Source organism: Saccopteryx leptura, chromosome 1, assembly GCF_036850995.1.
Source record: "Saccopteryx leptura isolate mSacLep1 chromosome 1, mSacLep1_pri_phased_curated, whole genome shotgun sequence".
In the NCBI taxonomy this organism is placed as follows: domain Eukaryota; kingdom Metazoa; phylum Chordata; class Mammalia; order Chiroptera; family Emballonuridae; genus Saccopteryx; species Saccopteryx leptura.
Window position 1 is genome coordinate 199,752,075 of NC_089503.1, and position 10,429 is coordinate 199,762,503.

Below are 10,429 nucleotides of genomic sequence, written 5' to 3' on the forward strand. Positions count from 1 at the left end.
GCTGTGGCATGGAAATTCTCACAAGTGGTTTTTATTTTTATGTCCCCTTCAAATATGTGCACTTAAAAATAAATATTAAGGAGTTACCCAGCCAAGTACAGGCTAATTGCACATAAAAGGGGGAAAAAAAACACTTCATTCTGTCACTCTGCTCCGCTTACTGACCCTGGAGTGAGAAGGGGGTTCAGGGCATTCCCCTCTAGTGGACCTGTGTCTCCCCCTCATAGGATTTGATTGACATCCTTTCCTGCCCCCCCACCCCCACACCCCTGCCAGCCTTCCAGAGTGGACTATGAACGTGCCCTTTCTCTCTGATGCTACAAAAGTCACTTTTCCCCATTCTTTCTAGTCAAACTGCAACTTCAAGCCGAAGAGCGCGGGGTCGTGTCCATCAAAGGAGTGTGTGCGAACCGCTACCTCGCCATGAAGGAGGACGGCCGGCTCCTGGCTTCGGTGAGTACAGCTCTCCGGTGCTGGGGCTTTCCCGGTCAGCTCTTACGCTGTGTGTGTCCTGCTGTTGGTATTGACAAATCTTTATTAAGAGCTTTACAAGTATTCTGCCATCTGATATCCCCCCTCAACCGGTACAATGCAGAGAGTGGCACGCTCTCTGCTTCACGGGTATAAAACCTGAAGTTCTGAGGGGGTGATGAAGTAACTCTGAAAACCCGGCTTGGGCGGAGGCGGGGGGGGGTGGGGTGGTGGCAGCCGGGACCCCAGGGCGACATGAGCTCTCTCCCACTGGGTGTCACTGCCTTCTCAGCTGAGCTGTTCATCTGCATGAAGGTCAGGGGATTGGATGGAGACACTTGAGTGTCAGTGTGAGGTTTCTTCTTCCTTGTTTGGCACGCAGACCTGTGCTGTGTGGGACACTGTCCAAGAAGGCAGGCTCTCGCCCGGGGCAGGGATGCTGGCGCCGCCACCGCCTGCAAGCTGTGGGTTCCCGGGCTGACCATCCCTAGTTCGTCTCCTTTCCCTGGGAGCAAAGACACTCATGAGCCTATCTCGTAGTTTTCGTGAAGGTTCATTTCTTCAGTTAGATCATTTTTATCACGTGCCAAAAGCAGGTTTTAGTATAATTATATATATCAGGCCCTAAATTGTTACTTCCCAGAGGACAGATTTGAGGTGACCGAGAAGGGTAGAGCTGGTTCTAGCGAGCGAGGACGAGGCTGGTGGTGGCATGGCCAAGGGGCTAGCCTCTGGGGCGGGTTCGATTTAGGAGAGCAGCGGAGGGGAAAGTCAGAGCTGACCCCAGGTTTCCGGTTCGGGCGAAAAGGTAGATGAGAAAGGAGAAAGGGGAGCAGGGAGAGTTCTGGGGACAGGGAAGGCAGGTTTAGATGTATACCTAGCTAGGTTGAAGTGACCAGAGAGAGACTCTGGTGAGGATGTTACTGCATAGTTGGAAGTGTGGCCCCGGAACTGAGAGGAGAGGTCTGTGATGACTATGACTTCGGTGCCATTAGCATCAAAGTGGTGGTTCACTCAGGGGAATGGATCAAGTTCCTAGGTGAAAAACAGCTCTCAAAGGTTGACTACTTAGGATTTTCACTTCTTCCACTGTTCTTTTTTTTTTTTCCTACCAGTCTGTTGTTGACTCAAGAGGTGATGTAATACTGTGGGGCTCCACCAAAAAAACATTTTAAATATAAATATTTCCAGGACAGTGAATCAATAGGTGATTTTGGATGAGGAAGAGGGGCTGACCCCTACCCGTCCCATCTCCGGATGGAGCAGATCACACACGGTGTGAATCACTGTTCCGTCATAGTGTTGGTCTGGCTACCGTCAGACAGTGAAGGTGGTGGCGGGAAGGAGGAAGCGTCATAACTAACTACGGATGGTTTGTAATCTCCAGCCTGTCCGACCTCTGTCTTAATCTGGCTCTGTGAGTGGTTTGAGAGCATTACCCTGCGGTTTTTCACTCGTGGAGGTTCAGATCCAGTAACCTGGCAGTGGTGGCGGCCCTGTGGGTAGCCATTGGAGGGGTTATTTATCTTGAGAACACAACCTGGAGCGTAGGCATATCTGTGATGATAAAAAGCTCCAGAGTTGTCCAAAGGGATGAAAACAGAGCTACGTGTTTCCCCATGTATAAGATGCACCTTAATTTGGGGGCCTGAAATCTGAAAAATATGTATTACATAAAGTTATTGAACTCAAGTTTAATTCACCATAAAATTCACACAAGTTGCCTCAACAAGCGCGAAGAAGCAAGAAATGCAAGTAAAATATCTACAACCACTGTGAAAGATGCACCCAGTTTTTAGACCCCAAATTTTTTGAAAAAAGGTGCATCTTATTATACATGGGGAAATACGATACTCTGCTTTAAAGTGCATTTCTGAGACTACCGAGGCCCTTCATAGGGCACCTGCATTTAAGACAATGGACCTGAAAACAGAACTGTCTCCTCATTCTTACCGAATTCTCTACAAGTTTGAATTCAGAGAAGTCTGACCTCTTCTCTTGGTAAATAGGCATTAAGCTCCTCAAACTGTTGATTCCGTACCATCAGAAGCATCAAGTTCTCCGAAACTGTTTTCTCCTTTCTTCCTTAGCTAAGTGGGACTTTCCACAGGATTAAGGTCCTGGCACTTCATTTCGTCTGAGATGTGTTTCTGTCTCCTTGGATGTGTGTTCCTCTTCCCCTTCAAGTCGATGCAATAAAAGTGCATTGAGCAATGCTCAGAAATGCACTACACTTTTCTGTAGCAACAGAGCTACAGCCTGAGCCACATGAATGAGAAACCGAGGGTGTATTGGTTTCCTCTGAGGAGTGGCATCGGCCAGGACCCAGCGGTCCCAGCTTCCTGGCAGGTTCACAGTTCATCTCTAACCTGGCCACTCTGTGCGGGGGGGCCTGCTGCCATCAGCAGCAGTGCTGTCTGTCTCCTTCCCCTCAGTCGGGGTGGGCTGTGTCAGTGTTCAGAGGAGAAAGGAACCACACAGTGCGGAACCACGGCGTGCTCTTGGTGGGGTCAGTAAGTGGCATATTTCTCTCTGAACCGGCCGCAGAGACGTTGAGCTGTTGACAACAGCAACTGTTGGTCTAGGTCCAGTTGTGACTAGGAGCCATCAGCTGGGGGCACGGAGGCTCCTCCTGACCTGGGAAAACCACTGTTAGGAAGTTGCCTTTGCAGAAGGCATGCTTCTTCCCAGATCTCCGCCTCCCTGCCCATCTGGGCTGCTGCTTTAGGGCTCTTCCCTGGGCTCATCAGCAAAACCTGGTGTGGGATTCCTGCGGTGATGTGTAAAACCTGGTGTGGGAGTCCTGCGGTGATGTGTAAAACCTGGTTTTCCCTCAGAAAGAGAGCACACTGGGTACATTAAACATTTTGGTTTCTAAGTCATGTCAGATAGATTCCTACCAGCTGAGTGCATTAAAAAGGCACTTAAGTTATGTACCTTTTTATTTATTTTTTCCTCCAACACCTTCACATATTAATGGTATGAATTAATTCAGGCTACGTATTTCTCACTGTTTGAAGACATTTCTTAAGGGTCTCCCCTCAAACCCCTCTAAAGCTAGAAAATATCCAAGTTCAAAAAGTAACTATATTTAACTGGCAAAGCCTATATTTTGAGGCAAATGTGGAGTAGTTCTTTAATACACAACAGACTCCTTATTCCATTCCATAGCAGGATAAATTCTGTTGCTACGAGCAACAGAAGTCCAGAACAAATATTAGGATTTATTATTTCTTAAGTGTTCACAAAATTGTAGTAGATTTTTCAAAAAATTTCATACAGTAAGGTAATTGTAATTTTAAGTTGAAATCACCAAACCACCTCAATGTTAGCATTGAAATGAAAAAAAATCTTCCCGGTCTTCATTTGCTAGAAAGTTCCATATTGTTTTATATAAAATGCTATAGACTGTGATAACCAAACAAAATATTTCAGTAAGTATTAGAGTGTGTGTAAACTGTGTTGATCCATAATAGTGAAATATGAAAAATTATTAATATTTTCTGAGAACATGTATTTAATTACTGTGAAAGTAAAATACTTTCTTACCTATAAAATAACTTTCTCAGTTGAGGGGCCTTTACTATGAAACCTACGTGTGAAGTAAAGTAGGAAAACTAGATTTTTGAGGGCTCTGTTACCCCCGTTACCCGGACTGGCAATCTCTGCTGACCAAATTTGTCAGAAAAATGCAACCCTTAAAGAGAAATGTATATCATTTTTAAGAGAGAAAATACAATTAAATACAAAGTCACTGCCTAATAAGAATTATTGCTTCTTTTAGAAACAAAATTTTATAAAATGTTATACAACACACACACACACACACACATATATATATATATACATACATATGTACATACACACACATATTTCTTTTTTACAAGACTAAGATCAAATTTCCTTTTAACTTTTCACAATTGGTGTGTTCGAGTTTGTTCTGAAAGTCCACGTTGATACATCACGTCTGTTTTTAATTCTCGGAAGTGGTGTAAGCAGAAGTGTTTTTGGACTCATGTTGAGCAAAGTCCCTCATAAGCCAAAACTGCAAAATCAAAGTACTGTAAAAGAATAAACAATCCAAAAAACAGCACGGGAAAGTGGCCATAAGGTTCAAATCTAATGTTTAGCAGCAGGAGGGAGCTGTGGGGTCCATGGCACAAGGCAGGGGTAGGGGGGCAGGGGGGAACTCTGGAGTTCCTGCCCCCACGTCCCCAGTTTCTTACTGGATTCCCTGGAGGGAGTCACTGTACACAGGCCCCACTTAGGGGATGTAGAGTTATGCTTCTTCTCCTTGGGGGAGGTCTACATCAATTATTTGGAATTCTCTTATGTGAGAAGTGTGTCTCTTCTCCACTTATTTATTTATTGTCATTTTTATCAGTATATCCTTATGGCTATTTATTTTATACTTTGGGTTATAACCCAATTCTGGATTCTCTAGTTTGTTGTTCAAATAGTTTCAGCTTTTTCAGTTGGCTCCTATGTCCCTTTGATATATCCCCATCCGTGTGGGGTTTTGTGTGTTTGTTTTTAAGCTCTTCCTTATTTGTGTGGCCTTCGAGGTGCTCCGGGCTCACCTTGTGTATTCCCTATCCCAGCCCAGAATGAGCCATTTCTCGAAGGAGCCTGGGTTCCTTCTGCGGGAAGATGGTGTTAGGAGCCAAGATCCGGATGCTGGGTGTGCTTATTGCTCCTGAGGTGCGTTTCCTTCTGGGCCCTTTCACCTGGCATAGCAAGGAGCACAGGCATCTATCTATGTTCACTGGGGGTGTACACACATCTGTACATAGATGAAGCTAAGCGTGAGGACATATGGGTGCAACCAGCTCTAAGCCACCTGGTCTCATGCCAATCATTTTAGCTGCCCCCTCTTGCTGGTCAGTTCTGTCCCACAGTGAGAAACCCGGTTCCTACCATCTCCATGGATGAGTTTTTCAGTGTGTTAATCCATCACATCACTTTACTTTCTTTTGGAAATTTCAAAGTAATTTAAATCTCTAGGGGAAAAAAACAGACTATTTAAAATGTTGATTGTTTTTTCAAACTCTCTTTGATTCTTCTCTACTCAGCTAGCTTCCCTACAAGGGGTCCAGTTCCCAACTCCATCTTCAAAATTGTTAGCACTGTTGTTGTCCCCACCAGCACATGGCCACTGCCCTTTATATAGGACCCTGAGCTAGGCTGGTCCATGTGGATAGCCATCAGAGAAGTCTTGAGGTGTGCCCCACCATGTACACCTGATGGGTTTATATTAGTCCCAGATATCTGTACCCACAATCCTTTTTTAGATTCCATGCCTTTTATAATTGAGAATAATGCTTATTGGAGTTGTAACTTACACTTTCTGGCATTCCATATTAATTAATGCTTTTTTTTTTAAGTGGGAAGAGGGGAGATGGAGAGAGTCCTGCATGTGCCCCAACCAGGATCCACCTGGCAACTCCTGTCTGGGGCTGATGCTAGAGTCAACCAAGCTATCCTCAGTGCCTGGGGCTGACACTTGAACCAGTCGAGCCGCTGGCTGCAAGAAGGGAAGCAAGAGAGAGAAGGGAGAGAGGGAGGGGAAGAGAAGCAGATGGTCGCTTTTCCTGTATGCTCTGATTGGGGATCGAATCCAGGATGTCCACACGCCAGGCCATTGCTCTATCCACTGGGCCAACTGGGCGGGGCCTAATTGGTACTTTTCAACTTGCAATTCTGTCGTTATTCGCATAAGCAAGAGGGAAAGATTGTTAAGTGATGTGCTCACTAAATCCTCATTATCTCTGTTAGGATGTCTAATATTCATCTCAGACTCAGCATGCTTGAAACTGAATTCCTGACCTTGCTTGATGAGTAGCGTCTCATAGCCTTCCCCATCTAGGCTGGTGAGAGGTCATCATTCCGGAACAGAAGCGTCGGTGCCATCGCCATCCCTCTGCCTCCCTCACACCGCACACTCAGTCTGCCAGGAAACCCTACTGACTCTACCTTCTAAACATATCCATGTGCAGACAGCTCCTTATCGCCCCTTTGGCCACCGCTGTGGTCTGAGTCTCCACTCCTGCTGCCCGGGATACTGAGCTCGCCTCTGACTGGTGTGCCGCGTCTGCCTTTGCCCCACCGTGGTCTTGGCAGCCAGAGTAACCCTGGAAAAGTGTCAGGTCATGCCACTGTGCTGCTCACAAGCCTACAGTGGTTTTTCATTTTCTCAGCATATTGACAACAGCTTCTAGCTCTGTCATTTCTTCTCCGACCTCATGCCCGACTCCCCGCCCCTCCCCTCCCCTCCCTCGTCTGCGTGCACCCTGGTCCCCTGGCAGCCCCTCACACTGTGGACCTGGTCCTGCTGGGGGGCGTGGGCACTGGCTGCCCCTGCCCCCTGCTTGGAATGTTCTGCTCCCTGTCTGGATGGTTAACTCCTTCACCTCCAAGAATTTGCTCAACTGTCACAATCTCAGTGGAACCTCCTGTGACCGTGCTACGTAGGATTGCAGCCCATTGCTTCCCACCTACTTGCTTTCCCTCGTCCCACGGGACCTGCTCTGTTCCGGTCCACACGCACCGCGTGTCACGTGTCTCCACCTGCGAGGGCTGTTGTGGCACAAAGGCATGGTCCTCATTCACTTTTTGTTCACTGACCAATCCCAGTGCAGGGTGGAGAGAAACAGGTGACATGGATGAAGGTTCTATTTGAACTGTGTGCTTTCTGTATCATAAAAATTATTAATTAAGCTGAAATAAAGGAAAATTTAATCTGATGAAAAGGTGTGAGATAGGTACGTGGGCCAGAGATGCCCACACGCTGAAATGCGTTCATGGGAGGATACAGTTCTAGTTTCCTTGTTTGTTCATGAGTCCAGGAGGATGCTGCGGATTACGGTGAGGTTTATATGAAATAATGTGCAGGAAAGCAGTTGGTAGCTGTGGATTAAGGGACTTCCCAGCTCATGACCCACATAAAATAAGGCCTCGAAGCAAGGTGCACATTGTTACAGGCCCTTAGGAGTGACTTATCCACTTCCTCTGAGATATCATTCTCCAGAGACCCCCTGTTCTCTGCAGTTTGAAATGGTGAGCAGTTCAACCCTAGGAATAGGAGAAAAGCTCCGTAACCATGTCTGTAAAGGTTAATGGAAGTTGTATGGCCTCACCTTTTAACAGAAACGTTGAGGTCACAGTCACCTGAAGATGATGTGTAAACTGAGAATGGACAGAGTTGAAATTGTGCTCACAGGGCTCTGTCAAACGCCGGCTTTTCCTGAGAGCCGGCTCTTGCCCTACGACCCACTTGAACAAATAACGCAGCTTGTTTTCAAGCTCATGGCAGTTGTTCAGTAAACTCCCGTGTCTGGACGTCTGGCACAGAGCAGGCTCTCCTCTCCGCCGCCCCCTGTGCTGTTTTCGTAAAGGTGTGTGTAACCCCGATGGAAACAGTTTGTGGGTTCCATGATGCAGTGTCCGCTTAATCCCTGGTAATGTTCCTTTTCTCTGAAATAGCAGGAACTGGCAGAGAAGGCAGATATCATTGGCATGGCACCAATCCTTGTAGGCCAAGCCTTGTAAGGAGTGCCAACTCGCAAGGTGGGGTGCCCGGAAAGCTGGCAGAATACCAGAAGAGAGCATATCAGGGTCCTGACCAGGCCTGGGGGGTGGGGTAAGTCTGCGTTGGGTGCCCCTCAATAACAGCCTTTTGTTTTTCAGCTTGATGATTGCTGTGACTTTTCCTTTCACTCTTTACTTCCTCTCACTTCCTGATCTTAGACCTAGGAGAGCGAAAGAGGAAGCTGTGTATCAGTGGCATTGACAAACAACCCAGGGGCTCAGGTTTGCTTCCGTCAGCACAGGAAGCATAAACACACTGCACCAGAGGTAGAGGGCGGGTGAGGGCCATGGAATGTCCACACCATTCGTGTTCTGTGGTTCCTACAGGACAGTCCTGGGCACCACCGAGCTGGCCTGTCTCTGGAGGGCTCCCTGTGGTTTATTTGCATCGGAAAGACTAAAGTGGCTTCATTCATTTGTTGCAAAAAGAAATGGGCGAATTAGATGAGTTTGTAGTTCAGTTTTAAAAAGTTTGGTTAGCAGCCGTCACAACCCAAAGCCAAGTAAACAGGCAGTAGAACTCCCAGCCCTGGAGGCCGTGACAGGACCTGCTACCATAGGCTCGCGTGGGCCGCCTGGGACAAGTATCTGCTGGTGGGTCTCTCAGAACCTTCCTTTTCATTTCCGTTATTATACCAGCTCTTTTCATTGTTTTGCTTCTTGATTCATGGTTTTTTCCCCACTGACAGTCTGTGCCATGGCTTAGTTTATCTTGGAACCAAAGAATCTGGGAAAAGATTCAAGCCTTTTGAATGTGGGTTTTCCCAATCCAGAAGTTTCCTCGATTTGAGTGTGGAGACAGAAGTGGCAATTGTGAGGTGCTCATAAATGCAAAAGCCTGGGCTTGTGTACACGCTGTATTGTGTGGGGATGTCAAAGTGTAACATTCTATGCCTTTCTCTGGGAGTTGATCCATCTTTCTATAATTGTAACATAAAAAGTATAATTTTTCCTCTCTCCTCTTAAAGTGAATAAATCATTGTTGACACCCCCTACCCCCAACAGAGGTTAATACACATCATCAGTACTACCCTGTGAAGTTGTTTTGGACATTTACCTGGAATTATGTGGCGGCCTATTAGACTTGATTACTTGGAATAGTATTTCTAGGTCTATTTGTTTAGCTAGCTGTTCTCTCCCCTGAGAAATAGTTGGATTGAAATCAAAAGGCCGAGTCACTTCCCTCCTACAAGAAACTGCCAGAAATCAGTATGTTCTACATCCCTTAGTCCTCATTCTTAAGTGTTTTGAGAATGGTAATCATATCTAATGTCCCAATAGTTTGCAGCATTGTAGACATTTGCTATTTTCTGTACAATAAACTATTTTTTATGCCTTAGAAATAATAGTAGCTACTAGAAAAAATAGTGTGATGTAAAGAACTAGTTCTGTTTCTGTAAGAATTAACAAAGGCCTGGTCCTTGTCCTTGGGCAGTTCTCATTAGCTGTCCAGCACTGTCTCATGGGGACCCTGACATGGTCAATGTGGCCCCATTGGTAACCTGCCTCCAGATGGGCACGAGTGTGGCTGGCCGGGTCATGAATACCCAATCAGAAGCCGTTGCTCTGCGTTTCCCCTGGTGCAGTGTGGTTCTGGGGACCAGGTGTATCCCCCTTTGTGGGGAGCCCTGAAAGCGGTGTTTATGGGACATTTTGAGTCTCAGCTCGTGTGGTCCCTGCAGCACCGTGCCCTTGCTGCCCAGTACCTATGACCAGTCTCCTGGGGGCTGGAGGAAAGGTCTTTGGTCTCCTCCTCTGAAGAGATGAGCCGGACGCTGCCCTCATCCTTTGGAACTGGACCGTGTTGGAGTCTGGCCTGTCAAGTCTCACTTGTGGACCATCCAACCGACCCCAACGGCCCTGCTGGTTGAGCAGAATGGGCAGTGGGTGAGCTGTCACAGGTAGTCACTGTGAAAAGTATAATAATATCAGCAGTAATGATGACTAACTCTCCCTTTGTTTTTCAGAAATGCGTGACGGACGAGTGTTTCTTTTTTGAACGACTGGAATCCAACAACTACAATACTTACCGGTCAAGGAAATACTCCGGTTGGTACGTGGCCCTGAAGCGGACTGGGCAGTATAAACTTGGACCCAAAACAGGACCTGGGCAGAAAGCCATACTCTTCCTTCCCATGTCCGCTAAGAGCTGATCCTCATGGTGGCACCGTCTGACCTCATTTCACACAAGAGAAGAGGTACGTTTTAGAAGTTTGTTCATGAGAGAAAAAGAAAATGTGTACAGCTCTCTGTTCAGTTTGGACAGCTGGTCGGATCATGTTTTATCTAGTACTAACATATTTAGCCATTGCCTTAGTAAAGACAGACAGCCAGCATCCCTGGACCACATACAGACGGCCGCCTTTTATGT

At 46.7% G+C, this 10,429-nt stretch overlaps 1 protein-coding gene across 1 annotated transcript in view; it reads left to right on the forward strand.

The window, feature by feature from the left end:
- The window catches only part of FGF2 (fibroblast growth factor 2), a 41,905-nt gene extending 31,514 nt beyond the window's left edge, over positions 1-10,391 (forward strand). The window contains exons 2-3 of the mRNA XM_066384845.1: positions 350-453; positions 10,026-10,391. Coding sequence (XP_066240942.1) covers positions 350-453; positions 10,026-10,211 — 290 coding nt within the window. The 3' untranslated portion in view covers positions 10,212-10,391. The remainder of the gene's footprint in view (positions 1-349; positions 454-10,025) is intronic.
- Positions 10,392-10,429: the final 38 nt, after the last annotated feature.